The sequence below is a fragment of the Tigriopus californicus genome, chromosome 4, assembly GCF_007210705.1.
Source record: "Tigriopus californicus strain San Diego chromosome 4, Tcal_SD_v2.1, whole genome shotgun sequence".
Lineage (NCBI taxonomy): Eukaryota > Metazoa > Arthropoda > Copepoda > Harpacticoida > Harpacticidae > Tigriopus > Tigriopus californicus.
The window spans coordinates 6,317,427-6,332,092 of NC_081443.1; the positions used below are offsets into that span (position 1 = coordinate 6,317,427).

The 14,666-nt window shown below is 41.5% G+C and overlaps 2 protein-coding genes across 4 annotated transcripts in view; one reads left to right on the forward strand and one right to left on the reverse strand.

Moving 5' to 3' along the window:
* Positions 1-495: 495 nt before the first annotated feature.
* On the forward strand, positions 496-8,538 carry LOC131879095 (trehalase-like). 2 transcript variants are annotated; one of them, XM_059225303.1, is made up of 5 exons: positions 496-863; positions 6,296-6,946; positions 7,019-7,169; positions 7,260-7,940; positions 8,014-8,538. In XM_059225303.1, the coding sequence occupies exons 1-5, from the start codon at positions 709-711 to the stop codon at positions 8,260-8,262; spliced, it is 1,887 nt and encodes a 628-aa protein (XP_059081286.1). In that variant the 5' UTR covers positions 496-708; the 3' UTR covers positions 8,263-8,538. The 2 variants fall into 2 exon arrangements, with proteins under 2 accessions (XP_059081286.1, XP_059081287.1); XM_059225304.1 differs by lacking the exon at positions 496-863 and adding an exon at positions 4,151-5,340.
* A 201-nt stretch (positions 8,539-8,739) lies between these two features.
* Positions 8,740-14,666, reverse strand: part of LOC131879094 (cytosolic carboxypeptidase 1-like) — a 10,593-nt gene continuing 4,666 nt past the window's right edge. Inside the window, exons 4-17 of one of the 2 annotated variants that reach the window (XM_059225301.1) lie at positions 14,416-14,635; positions 13,932-14,032; positions 12,505-12,667; positions 12,274-12,423; positions 11,990-12,208; positions 11,648-11,907; positions 11,393-11,589; positions 10,939-11,327; positions 10,647-10,867; positions 10,256-10,572; positions 9,893-10,190; positions 9,445-9,621; positions 8,945-9,060; positions 8,740-8,853 (exon numbers count right to left, since the gene is read on the reverse strand). In XM_059225301.1, coding sequence (XP_059081284.1) covers positions 8,805-8,853; positions 8,945-9,060; positions 9,445-9,621; positions 9,893-10,190; positions 10,256-10,572; positions 10,647-10,867; positions 10,939-11,327; positions 11,393-11,589; positions 11,648-11,907; positions 11,990-12,208; positions 12,274-12,423; positions 12,505-12,667; positions 13,932-14,032; positions 14,416-14,635 — 2,877 coding nt within the window. In that variant the 3' untranslated portion in view covers positions 8,740-8,804. Of the gene's footprint in view, positions 8,854-8,914; positions 9,061-9,444; positions 9,622-9,892; positions 10,191-10,255; positions 10,573-10,646; positions 10,868-10,938; positions 11,328-11,392; positions 11,590-11,647; positions 11,908-11,989; positions 12,209-12,273; positions 12,424-12,504; positions 12,668-13,931; positions 14,033-14,415; positions 14,636-14,666 lie in introns of both variants that reach the window. The other variant, XM_059225302.1, reaches the window with a different exon arrangement.

A 14,666-nucleotide genomic window follows, 5' to 3' on the forward strand; every position in this document is an offset into this window, starting at 1 on the left:
TTGAAATCTCCTAAAACATAAATTTTTTACAATACATGAGTCATGATAAATAATATCATAATAAGAAACTACTCAAAAAGAGACAAAAACTACTATGCAAACGTAAGGAGTTGTCCTTTAAAGTAAAATCTATGAAGTACCCAAAATATTGTCTGTCAGCGATTGCTACTATTTACTAGTGTTGTTCAAATAGTCTGATTGAAATTGGCAAACGTGCTCACTAAAATGCAACAGAAAGAGCACAGAAGTGCAATAACTTACCCTGCTGATATTCTAAATGATCTTGTTACAGAACTACGCAAAGGTGCTTAAGTAAACTACATTGATGTCTGTACATTTCGAAATTGATAAAAATATACTGTAAGCGGCTTTTATTTTGTTTTCTTGTTCATCTCATCACTTTGAGTTCCTCAATAATAAAGATTCTTAAAACAGTCCACGGAAAGTTGGTAAGGTTCAGTGAATTCATTTTTCAACGTTACGTTGGAAAAAGGCCTTGAACATGTATTTGGTCTGTTTGGCTGACAAGCCCTAAATATCCATGTTTCGGCATGAGATACCTCAGTTTCAATAACGTTTCAAAGGAGCGCGTTGTGATGTGTATTGTTGTGTTGCGATAAATTCAATTGTAGGATTTTGTTCGTTCATTTTGTGTTGTGCTTGAGAGGGGCTTGAAGGGGCGTGAAGAGGAAATCCAAACACTAGAAGATGCCCCGCATATTCCAAGCGTTTACAGTGTCTTTAATTGCCAATGTGTCAGCGAGAGGGCGCCCAAACAGTTACCATTGCTTGAAACCCTTATCCGTGGTTCAGTTTCAATTCCATGACAATGTCCGAAGCCTTGGCTCGCATCCGGCTACAGCGTAAGGATATTCTCTCATCATTAAACACTAACACATCATTGAGAAAGTCGTTTGACTGACACTTAAGTGACTTATCCGTTCAATTGTTCTGGACAAAGCTGAGAGAGCCCTTCGCACCTTTAGGGCTCTTTAAGTGATTGATTTAAACCAGCTAGTTTCAAGTTTCCATCCCGGGAGATTCGGATTGCATCACGTCATCAAAGAAAAGAGGTTGATATGAGGACATGGATCATATTTGTTGGGATTGAGATGCCCGACCAGCCAAAGCTTACCACTTAACTTTCCCTGGACAAAACCATTGTTCTCTTTCAGAGCCGGGGTCCATCTCAAGACATATCAGACGTCCAAATAGCCCTCAGAAAATCTTATTCGAATGACAAGACTCTTTTTTTTTAAATCAAGTATCAAGAGGAGCGAGTGTCTTTAGGAAAAGAAATATTCAAAACACTATTTTAAGAACAATGTTGTTTTCTTGAAGTTGTTTTACCACGGGATTAAAGGCACATGGTCCAAGTTCATGTCGAACGAAGGCGTGGTGGTCCATTAATGCAAATTTAAAGCCCTCAGATTCCCATTTGGTTATGAGTTTGTCAAACAAAATTTTTCTCTCAACCCCCCTCAGGCAGACATTTGTTATGTTGGGGCGACAGTTTAATCATTGCAACTTCGAAAAACTATCTGATCTTTATTCTTCGTTAAGTACGACATTAAAATTAGATAACAGGCTCGTCGAATTGAGACTAATCAGTACAGCGCCAGATGGAAATTTCTAATACTATTCTGTGATACTAGTTCTGAATGCACATTTACGCTTGGTTTGAACAAAAATTAAGCACTTTTTTTATCTGTGGCACTGAAAAAGCTTTTAGCCACATTTTGATTTTTTTTTTGAACTATGAAACAATGCTTAGTAACGCTTGACTTGTTTCTCTTTGTTCCCAAGTTTCAATATGAGCTCTGATTAACGATTTATTTTTTGTACCCAAGTAAAGTGATAAAGGGGCAATGGGATTAAGTGGAATCACCGCCAAAAGGTTTTCTTGACAAAGTTCCATTAGGCGACACGAACCCGTCTCATGGTAGAAGACTGCGATGATCATTTCACACCAAATGTCTTTCCAGAAGGTGGAATTTAAACTAGCTTCTTCTGGGAAATTATTTGTGCCTTTACTTAAGAATTTCCAAAGAGGGGACAAAACTAAAATGCATGTGAACCTAGAGCAAGTCCGGTCAACATTATCATCATTCAGGCCCCTTCAAAAACCATATCCTAGAATTATGTAGACTGTTTAATGTTACTCAAATGAAAGCATTCTCATGCCCTTGCTATGTCTAAACTCGGGCTTGGTACAATGTTTGCCCATAAAAGGAGATTTCAAGTTGTGATATTTATGCTATGGGGACAAGCTTCTTCATTTGTATGACTTTGGCTAAAAATGATCATTTACGATGAATGAAATATGAACCGCAATTCAAAGAAACTGAAATGGCATGAAACTGCTGAAGCATCTGACTAATAGGTGAATTCATCAAATAAAGGTTTAAACGTGACCTAGAACCTTCATTTGTTGTAAGAGGCAGTTTGGTTAAGGTCACAGGATTCCTTAGTGACATGCATGATTTCAAGTGGAGTGTTTGTTCCCCAAGGCTCCATTTTAGGTCCTCTTCGCTTCATAATATTGATTGCTCCACTTCAAAAGCTTAATATTATTACCAGTATCTCTTCTTACGCTGTCGATATGAAGTTATTATCTTGTGGGATGGCCCATATGACATTAGTTAATGGGAAATTATTTTCAAGCATCGGTAAATAACCCTTAAACATTGTTTTAAAAACCTAACTGAAAAATGTACTATTTGCTGGGCATTTCGGTATGGAACTTGTAGATTCTCTGGAGAGATTATCGGCTAATGACGTTTCATTCTAGCATTGGTTATTGACATACATACTCGAGTCGAGATTATTCTCATGTAGCTTAAAATAACCGTGAGATTGCAATTGGGTCAAATCGTGAATGAAATATTAATGCTCATCATAAATTTGTTGCCATTCTAAAGATGGTTAGATTTTGGCATGAATAGAACGTAGGTTGTTCCTTGTTCAATGGGCGGTAAGGTTCAAGTTCAACCGACAAAAATTCATGTAAGCCGCTTTGCCGATTCTCTAGGTAACAAATCGAGGTGCTTAAATCACTTTTACTTAAATATGTAGTTTGCCTACTAGGCCATTTGAGATAGCCCAGCCTTCACAAAATCCACAGTTCACTTGTCACAAAAGATGGCGTGTGGTATTTTTGAATCTGATTTGAGACTCGCCTGCATGTTCCCTTATCGGGATCAAGATTAAGATATTCGGAAACAAAATTTGATTCAGCATGTAATTCAGACAAAATTTGATTTCTATGCACTCCGTTGCTCAATAATCTTAACAGATACCTTCTATTACGAATGTTGTGAAAAATTAAGACTTGAGAAACCCTAGGCTCTAATCATCATGAGTGTGGTATTGGGGGAACGTTTCCAGGTCATGACCTCGAGAGAGAATGGGCCTCACGAGTAAGTTCTTGAACTCGGAAAGGCTCCATCAAGTTGCTTTATGTACTCAGAACGTTTCCTGAGGAAACGTGCTTTTCACGTGTTTGTCCCATGGAGTAAACGTTCCATTGCTCAGTTTAGCTGGGAGTTTCGCTACACATTTGAGAAAGCAGAGAGCGAGAGGAAGAAGAAGAAAGAGGTTATATCGATCGGTGGAAGCTCTCAAGCGTACAAGTATCATGCATTCCATTCGTTTCGAAAGTACTCTGAGAGTGTACGCCAAATCGGCTGTTTGTAACATAACGCAGTTGAATTGAACGGTGAAACTTCTTATGTTTTCGTTCTGTCTTACGAACGATGAACCAGAGGTGGGGCAATTGGATGCTGAGTGTGCGAGATTAAGAGAAAACGTTAGTTTTCTTATTTACACCCAATGGACATTTAATCCCCCCGTAGCAACTCTTTTCCATGACTGATGTAAATAGTTGAGGTGATTTCATTCTTGTTGCATAAGCGAAAAGTTCCCATGTGATGATGAAATATGTTTTTCAATTGTGCATATCAAGGACATTGAACTTTGGCGTGTGAGCATCTTAATCTCAAACCTATAATTTCCATCACATGGAAACTTCTCCTTCATTTCAAGGAGGAATTTCGATGGAATTTCATGGTCATGTTTGTCCCTGCAGAGAGTCATACGAATGTTCACTGTAAATTGAAGGCCGAGTTCGGGGTCTGGTCTATGTGCTTCCCAAAAATGACTGGGAGCACAATGTAAATCTTTACGCAAATTGTTTGCTCAGCCGACTAGACGAACATACGTATTGGGATGATTTTTTTTGGGTCAATTTGAAGGCTGCAAGCCAACTGCGTTGCAAACATGATTTTGCTTTCGTCTACCGTAGTCCTGTAAGTTGTAGTTTCGTGGGAGTATGTTCAAAGACCAAGCCAGTTACTTTCTATTGTTCCTAGAAAACACACTTTCATCAAATTGTGGTGACCCAACCAAATCTGGCCGTGGCTTCTTTGTGCTTACTTGCTAACCTATAAAGTAACGTCGAGAAAAGGCTCTCTTCCTCTCTGTCTTGCGCCTTTCTCCTCCTGTCTTAAAGTCGAATAACCTCGAAAATTTCTAGCTTGAACCGGATTCCGCTCCTTCTGTGGACGTCTCTGGGCTGTACAACTCGGCTTGATCTTTTTATCGCTGTTCCACCGCCACCACTACCACCATCTTGTTCCAGGCCGACGAGGAGACTTGGCAGTAAAAACCAAGGAAGGACCCTCCGTGTGACTTTCTCGCAGTAATCCGGCTCCCAATGCTAAAGAGCCAATGAGAAGCGGTGAAGATCGGCGTGTTTGGCCAATGTTCTCTGCCGATGAAGAAGAGCGTTGACACTCGCTCCAACTCCAGCTTCAGCTCCAGCTTCAGCTTTAGCTCCAGGAGAGACATGATTCCTCCAGGTTCATGAAGCTTCTCTCTCGGTTGATGATGGCCATCGTCCCCCCCACCCTACCCACGTGGATCTGGCAGAGCTGAAGCGTGTGGTGGGTACTGGGTATAGCTATAATCTGAGGTAGTTCGTGGGTGGACTGAAGCTGAGAGAACAGACTAAGGGGGAGCCTCATCATCATCCTTAGCCGGATATGCGCGCGCAATCGAAGCGCCGGAAAGTTATAAAAGCTTTCGAGACCTTCGTTTGGAGAACAGATCGTTTTTGCTTCCGAGGTGGAAGCACGTTCAGTGAGACTTCAGAATAAATTTGTCATTATCGTTCATTGAGTAACAACTCTAAGTCATAGCCATGGTGGCTATTATTACCAATCAAACGGACCATGGGATCGAGGTCGAACAACGCTCTGGTTCGTCCTCGCCCGATTCCAGTCCCCAATTGCTGAAAAAGCAAAGCTCCACCGTGTTCTCTGACGGGAATCAAGGCATCAGGTAAATGAGACAAGTGAACAAACGAAAAGGAGCAGATAACTTTTCGATTTGTTGTTCAAAGATTTTTTCCTTATGGGACTTAAAGGATCTCATCTGAACGATATCTGCCTACAAAGAGAGAAACATTAGTTATCTTTGTTAAACAAGTTAGGTTAGTTCCAATATCGGTAGGTGCCTCCTTGAGAATGCCGATTACTAAGCAATACATTATTGAGTGTAATTCCACCTTAACCTAAGATTAACGATTAATGCTTACACGCTGTATTATTGGTGTAACACTGATTTCTGCAAAAACTAATTTGTTTGATTCGCTCTAATTTTACTCCAACGACGTATTTGAATTGTTAAAAAGAAATGGCATGATGATCTATTTATGTTTAAAGGACCTCGCATAAGCAATGCTCTTCCAAATTGGCTAATGCCATGAATAAGTGCCATGCCCCGCTAACAAAAGTCAGCTGTGGGTATCTAGGCCCAGACTCTGGTTGCTGGGGTTCAATGTAACGTTCTCTTGGGAACAGACGTGGACGGCAGGGTCATCTAGGCCTTTCTTGCTCTCCTCCCCTTCTTGTTCCAGTCAGAACCAGGGTATGGACGTAGTACCAATTTGAGACGGAGAGGATGGCTCCCTCTTTTGGTTGTACTTTGTTGAACACAAACGTTTTGGAAACAGACATTCGTTTGAAAACAGACATTCAGATCGGGACATTGAAGCACAGTACAAAAAGTATACTGAAAGCCTGAAAAGCGAGAGAGCCCTCCCGTCTCTTAGCTGTGCTCATGGAAATGCATCCTCGAATTCATTTTTTCTTACGTCAATCATTGGGGAGAACATTTTCGTGTGGATTGACGAATGATCTTTGGGGGAAAAGTTGAATCCGACGTTAGAATGGTTCAAGACAAATTGAAATGAAAAATGAATCATAATTCATGTTTGTTTTCCAACGTTTTATAGGAAAATCTTCAGTGGCCATCAGCCGAATTCAATAATTCATGTGGTGCAGATGTCTCGAATCTTCCCGGACTCCAAAACATTTGTGGACATGAAACTCAACGACAGTCCTATTCTAGTGCAGAATGCATTCGATCGGCTCATGGAAGAAAACAATGATAGTCCCAGCAATGAAACCATCGCCAGTTTTGTTCAAAAGTATTTCACTCTGGAGAATCAAATGGAAGATTTCACTCCATCCGATTGGAAAGTCAGTCCGGACTTTGTCAATCATATCACGGACTCCCGCTTCCGGCAGTTCGCCATAGATTTGAACTTTCGTTGGCAGATTCTCTGCCGAAAGATCAAGAACGACGTGGAAGTCAACCAAGATTTGTACACCCTCATTTATTTGCCTCATCCAGTGGTGGTTCCAGGGGGACGGTTCCGCGAGATCTATTACTGGGACTCGTTTTGGATCATCCGAGGTCTCCTTTTGTCAGAGATGTACGATACTGTCCGTGGGATGCTTTTGAACTTTGTGCATCTCATCCAAATGTATGGCCTAATCCCGAACGGAGGACGGACGTATTATATCAACCGATCCCAACCCCCACTATTCATTCAGATGGTTGATGAGTACGTCAAAGCTACCGGGGATGAACAATTTGTCAAGTGAGCCTATCATGTAGTGGATCCAATTTGGGCACTTGAATGGTTCTAATTTGTATTCTTCGTATTCTTCAGGGATAATTGGAAGTTCCTCGTCAGAGAGTTCGAGTACTGGGCTCAACATCATTTCACCACGGTGGTCAAAGATGGCCGATCGCACAGACTTGCCCGCTTTAATTGCGAGGATGAAGGTCCTCGTCCCGAATCCTATTTTGAGGATTACGAGGTAAGCGATCTCACTGAATACCCTCCATCTTTGATGTCTAAAGCATACGAAAATGTAACAATGAAGCACATTTGGTTTCATCTTTTCCAGCTTGTAGAGCAATATGCCCACACCTTGGAGGAAAAGGCCAGTCTCTACTGGGAAATGAAGACTGGGGCTGAGACGGGTTGGGATTATTCCTCGCGATGGATGATCAAGGACGGAGGCAACACTGGAGAGCTCCACGATACGAAAGCTCGATTCATCATTCCCGTGGACTTGAACAGCTTCGTTGCTTTGAATGCCCAAATCTTGTCGCGATATGCCAGGGACATTGTTCAAAATGAAGTCTCGGCCGTGTTTTATCAGAAGTTCGCTGACGAGCTCGTTGATGCGATTGAGGAGGTGTTGTGGGACGAAGATGAGGGTGTGTGGTTGGACTATGATATGATCAATTGCAAGACCCGAAAGTATTTCTCCCCAAGTAATCTGGTTCCTCTCTACACCGAGACCATGTCGAAAGGAAATCGTTCGAATCAAATCCACTCGGCCTTGTCCTACTTACTCAAACATGATATCACTCAACACCCTGGGGGACTCCCAACCACATTCTCAGTCACTGGTCAGCAGTGGGATTTCCCCAATTGTTGGCCCCCTTTGGAGCACATGGTTGTGCTTGGTTTAGAGCGTACCAACATCCCTGAGGCTCAAGATTTGGCATTCCTGATCGCTTCCAAGCGAGTGGAAGGGTCTTTTAACAATTTCATCGCCAAAGGACATATGTTTGAGAAAGTGAGCCACCATTATTTAATACCACTAAATGCCTGACTGTCAATGTCTTAACCGTATCATTTAATGATTTCAGTACGATGCCTTGAGTTCAATGCGAATTGGTGGTGGCGGAGAGTATGAGATCCAAATCGGATTCGGTTGGACCAACGGGGTGGTCATGGACTTTTTGAACTTGTATAACAAACGATTGGTCTCGCCAGCGATTGTCGAGATTGAGCAGAGAGCTGAAGAAGAAGCTCATGAGGAAGAGCCCGATCCCGAAGAGGCACTTCAAGAGATCATCAGTGAGACACCGGCTCTTCAAGAACAAAATGAGGAATAGACATAAATGTAATTGGTAGCTAGGATCCCACAAGTCAAATCTTCGACTTTGAGCGCTATCATTTTCCGAAGCGAATCTCTTCTCCCTCCAAAATATCTATTTTCTTCATGTAATACCAATTAGGCGTAGATTTGAACGACTACTCCTCGCAAGAAAATCCAGAATCGGAAAGCTTCCATGGCTCTCCCATAGTATTAGAGTCGTATTGTGATAGTGCAAGTAAAACTCACCAAATTGTGAATAAATTGGACATTGTGTTCAACAAAAGACTTTAAATATCTGAATGCTGATGCCTGGATTCATTATTGTTTGTCACCTGATATCAATGATGGTGATGCAGACCACCGAATCCTCTGTTTTCGTTTCAAAAAAAATGCTACAAATGTTGCCAAAATATGACTGGACCACTGAAACACATCATGTGCCCAATTGTGCCAGCATTTCCAAAGCTCTTATGATAAAAGCACTTTCAACATGTCATTGTGCAGAAGGTAACTCAAACTGATTTATTTCAAAATAATATTATTGATACTTTCACAACGTCAAATAATCCTTGATTGAGAAGCAAGATCGGGAATGGTGACGATAATCCTTAAAAAGTAAAAAGTAAGCATTAATTTTTTCATGAACTGGATGCAGCTAATATACTTACATCTTGGACCACCAGATAGGATCATCTTACTTTTGCAATTTTCTTTCTCCAACTGAGGTTGATTCTTGCTCTTCGGCTAATTCCAAAAGAGCATTGACAAAGCATTTTCCCATGCTTGAAAGATGGCTTGGTTTGATTTGCTGGCCCTGTAAAGTACACATATACTTACCGGAGATGATCATTAATGCCAATGGACTAATGACTTTTAGCCATTTGAACTATTAGATAGACTCATTTTACTAATAAAAACATCAATTATTTCATAGCCCTGGTACTAATTTCAAGCCAAATGAATTTATGAATGCTCTATTTCTTGCATGATATCATGAAGCACTGGAATGTTCCAATTCATCATGCTTTCCAATTCATTCCTGCAACCCAGGAACTTCAGCTTAATATAGTCTATTGCTTAAAATGAGTCATGAATCATTATTTGGAAACTAAAAAGGCCAGGCTTTCCCTCCTTCTTTTTAATTCGTCAAATGTCAATCCTTTCTTCGGGCTCAAATTATCGCACTTCTTGATCATACCTTGTATTCGTGCTTGCTAAAGCCACAGAAAGTGCTTTCTAGGGTGTACGAATGTTGAACCTTGAACTCTCGCCAGACAACAACACGGGCTGTGGATTCTCGGCTCTTTTCGATTGCGTAACGGCAGGATTTGCGCTCAAAGCCCTGGAATCGATTGTGAAGAAGGTCCGCAAGCATCTGAAGGTGCAATGCAACAAAGAAGGAAAAAATACAACCATGAATACTAGGACAATTCCATAAGAGATTGTTCTAATGAGAAGCCACAAGTTTACGATCGTACGACCGAAAGTCTGTAACCGCAGGTGGCAATTGGATGGCGGTTTCTCGCTCGCTTACGATTTGTTGGACACACCTTTAGTTTACATTTATCGTAGAAGCGTGTGTCCTTGTTATGGATATTGAGGTCAGCGATCGAGACAAAGGCAAGAAAGTGTTCTTGTTCACTGACCTTATTCTGATTCTCGGTGTGGCTGCTGTTGGTGGAACGATCGGAATCGGACGGAAGCCAGCTTTCATCGCCCGAACATCCGTACAAAAAGATGCTCTTTTTTCGAGAGTGACCGTGGAAATCGCAAAACAAGAAAGGCTGATCCGCTTGTTGTTTCTTATCGGGCAGATGCGACGTTTTTAGAATTTGGTGACAATAGGCCAAGATACCTTTGGCGTGATACACACTGGGATGAAGGATGGGGTGAGGTTTGTCCCATTGACGATTCAAATCATCCCCAGTCAATCCACAACGATGGCTGTTCCAAAAGAACGGGTGATCAAATATAATCACGCCATATCAATCTTATTGTTTAACTCTTACCATCCGTTAATGACGCCTTCGACATTGAGCATTGGAACAAGCTTGAAGATGAAATTGGATCTTAGTACTGAGGCTAGTTGTGAATCGCTCACGAGTTGATCCAGAACTCCTTCCATCATGAACGAAGCATTGGTTTCTCCGGGATGAACTCGAGACGTGAGAACCACGAGCTTTCGTTCCAGAAGTGGTCTGGCGTTATCATTGTTGGACGTGATCGTGATCAGAGGGACATCGTGATTGTTCAATGTTTTGTTCAAAGAATCAATACGAAGATACGTATCTTGGGATTTGGAACACTGCAACACTTCCAAGTGCGTCTGCAATGCAAGTGTGATGAATTTGAAGGTCATGTACAGTAATTTCTACCTATACTGGGGATTGAAAGGCCTACCAGCAAACGGGTGTAAGTATATGGGAAATGGTAGGCTAAGTAGCAAACGTCCCCTGTGGAATGTGGAAATTGGATCTTGAAACTGGCCGTCATATAATTTGATCCCGCTGCCATGGATTTGGAGAACTCGTTTTTGTAATAGATCACATCTTGGCCAACTCGGGTCCAGCCCAAGCCTCTTTGCTCATACTCCAATTGGGAAAACATGACCGGTTGCATTCCTAGAAATGATTTCAATTCAACCTATACTGTAGAACAATTCACGATCCAGAAATAACTTTTGCCTGCTTACCAAAGTTAAATTGTGAATTGGTTTTCTCATAGTTGATAATATTAAAGGTATATATTTGATCAGAGCGCATGTTCTTCACCGAGAAATAGAACCATTGGTGATGTTTGGCCGTGTTTACGTCGGGGGTAAGGATGAGATTGTATTCTTGGTGCACCAGACGGATCACCTTTCTCAGATTTCCACTTTCAAAGCGGGACTCGAACTGGAGGGAATCCCCCCTGGAATGGAAGCCAACGTTGGAGTGACTTGGATCAAGAAGTTGGTCCAAATCGTAGACCACATCAAGATCCACAGAGGGCTCATCGTTGTCGTGGATGAAGGAATTCAGGTTTGTCGATGATCTCGAATTATCCTTGCATTCGTTATACAAGACCTTTAGAAGCTTTTCCCTGGAAGCGAGCAGATCGTCTTAAGTATTGCGATTCATTCCAAGCAAAAATGTGGTCCAGTTTACCTGTATATATTGCAATTCTTTTGATGCAAAAACTCCTCCGGTCCAGATGCGTCGTTAAGAAACAATCGATCTGGTAGAGCAATGTCCTCAAACAAGTAAAGGCCACAAACTCTCTCGGTATGAAGTTGATCATATAACTCCGTGACACTTGACGATAAACTCGGAGTTGATTCTTCGGTACCGTTCCCACCCATCAACTGAAACATGGTTTTTGAATAGCAAAGAAAAATGAGATTGTTCTAAGAAAACACTCACCGATTGCAATTCGATGAAGAACTTATCGTAAGAGGCTCTCAACTCGTCATCACTGCGTTTTTGAGCCTTGAACACTTTGGAACTGGTCTTGGACAGGCCGGTCAGGGCTCCAGGCATCTCTTCGGCAAAGGCATCTTCTTCGTCCTCGCCGTCTTCATACTCGTATTCATATTCGTACTCATCCTCGTACTCATCATCAGCAACCTCGTCGTCGTCGGTGTCTGGCGTGGTCTCTCTGGACGTGGCTGACGAGTAGCAACCTAAAAAAAAACAATGGTCAGTCGATTTCTTTTCAATCCCAGATTTCTGAGGAAATGCAACCACACGCAGACAATGTTTTACCGCTGGATCGCTTTTTCCAATGGACCTCCGGCGCGTCAAATTGCATGGGACTGAAGTCGTCGGCGATTGGCAGGAGCTTTGGTGTTCGACATTTACTTAGGATGGTCCAGGATCGACTTAGTAGCCGATCTCCTCGACGGTCTTTGATTGTCAAGTCCTGGCAAAACGACTTCAGGATCTCGGTTCCATTATCTCGCAGGAAATTCGCTTTCCCTTGGTCTGGACAAATGAGTTCCTTGTCAAATTCGTTATCACCATTTATGTGAGAAGCTTTGCCACCTTACTGTTGGAAATGATGTGAAGAAGAATATTCAAGATGGACCCGGAGATCTTGAAGGTTTGTCTTTTCTGACATAAGTTGGCTTTATGACTTTGTAGAATTTCTAGCAAGTCTCGGCTAAGATTTTCAGCCACCAAGAGGTTGACATTGTACTCTGGAAGTTGAACAAACGAACTTTTTTAGGTGGAATTTTTTGAAGTCGTGGTTGCATTGGTTGTGTTATTCGGTATCTTACTGCATTTTGCCAACATGAACAAAGCCTCCAGTGCCACCTTTATTTTGGGACAAAACTTCTTTTTGAGGATAACTTGTCTAAAAACGACCACGATGGTTTGGACCACTCCTTGACCACCGAGGGATTGGGCCACATCAGTGTTGCGTGCCAAGGCCTTCACCACCTTGAGGAACAGAGACAGAACGATATAAGCACCCGTTGCGGGATGAGAATGTCGACAAAAACGTTAGCAAAGTACAATATAACATGATCAAACACACCCTGATACTAATATGCAATACTAAAGTGTAACAACAGCCTTCATTCCGGTGGTTATGCACGCTTTTCACATTTTGATACACATTTTCCTCCAATCTATGGACAGTTAAATTCGGTTCCGTGTCAACGGATTGTTCAAAAGGTCGAGTCCTTTAGTTTTCAAAAGAAAAAATGTATATACTATAGCTTGAACCTCTGTATCCTTGCTTTTAGACCAAAATGGATCATGAAAAAAAATGAACGCATCCGAATGGATGAGATATCTGCCGATTCTCATTTAAATCTAGTTCCTAGGTTTAATCATTATCATTCGTGAGGAAAGTGGATTAATTGATGTACATTTTGTATCACGAACACCCAACTTTTAAAGGTGCTCCATTTCAAAGTAAGTTTACCAACTCTTGGCTGAAGCAAGAACACCAGTCAATCTATAAACTTTTCAGAACTTTCTCCGGACCATTAGGCGTAATGAGGACGCTTTTGGTTGGTAGAGAATATTTTGGTAAGTAGTGGTTATGAATCTTCGAGTATTTTGTAAGCAAAAGCTACAAGCATTTGTTTAAGGCCATATTTCCAATAATTGTGTAATGTGTTTTCGAAATGTAAATATTTTTCATCATTGAGAGTACTCGACAGGGCCAAAAAAACGCAATTGATAAATTTTGAATTTGTCTACAGATGGCACAGGGTTGTTTTTAAGTTTGTGGGCTTCGAATTTCATTGTTGGGATCTCAATGCATCTTCGGTCGTTTTGGAATCCCTAGTGCCTTTGAATTACTATGTCAAAACTACATTGCAAATTGTTATCATTTTTAAGAAATTTCACGTTTTATTTTCTTCACCTTGTACCGCCTTTGTAGCGGGTTGTTTTCAATAGGAGTGACAGCTTTCACCGACATTCATGATTGTGAGGCAACTTTAAATTGCTATCAAAATATTGTTCGGCTCGTCTGACTTCAGATCCAGACAAGAGCAAAGTGATCGATTGAATGATTTCTTGTATTATGAAGCAAAAGAAAAGCTAAATACTGACTCGGCGTGCATTTCAAGATTAAGAAAAGGACTATTCGATGTCGTCCAAATACTAAAACAAAACTAGTTGTATCTAGCATGCACACGTTCTACTCTATGTATAATGTATTGATTGGCTTTGGCAACGAAATATTCACCTGCAAAATCGGATACAGGCCAAGAGATTTGCATGCAAGACGTTTTAAGAGGGGATTGATGATCTTTAGGGCCCCTCCGAATTGCCAGCTAAATTTTGAGTCTGGTCAGGATTACATTGGAACAGGATCAAGGATGGGGGCCGGACAAAGAGAGAGCAAATGATCAGATCAAAAGGGGCATCATCATCAAGGTCAGCAGTAGGATCAGCAGCAGGAGAAGTAGTAGTGGTAGAAGAAGAAGAAGAAGAAGGATGAGAACCATGAGATGGAAAGAAGAAAAAAAAATCGGAGTCAGTGTTTAGGTCTGAGTCATTGAGGAGAGTTCATGAAAGGCGCCATTTCCGTTCCCTTGCTTTAAATTCAACGTTAGTTCAAATAATCGCTTGGGATCAAAAGGGATCTTCATTTTCATTCACGCTAATCTCGAGGTTTTTAATCGATCATTAAAAAAAAGGGAAAGAAGGCAGTTTCGTTATGTGTTTACCTTTAGTCGCCAAAGCCGAGAGAATCCAAAAGGCTGAGATCACACCGGATTCACTCAAACTTTCGTCCTGATGGAAGTGGACCAACCTTCTCGCCAGCACTTCCGTGGCGTTCAAAGCGATCAAATGACTCAAGTTTTGCGATCGCCACAAGGTTTTGGCCGCCACACCGTCTCGCAAAATAAACAACTCGTGAGTTGTGGTCTTGGGATCCTTGCTTAACTAAAAAGAAAACGGCAATGAGCAAGAATGT

Coding starts and splice junctions, on each gene's coding strand:
- LOC131879095 (XM_059225303.1), top strand. CDS start 709: ATGCCCCGCATATTCCAAGCGTTTACAGTGTCTTTAATTGCCAATGTG. Junction 864..6,295: donor GGCTCGCATCCGGCTACAGC/GTAAGGATATTC, acceptor AACGTTTTATAG/GAAAATCTTCAGTGGCCATC. Junction 7,941..8,013: donor AAGGACATATGTTTGAGAAA/GTGAGCCACCAT, acceptor TAATGATTTCAG/TACGATGCCTTGAGTTCAAT.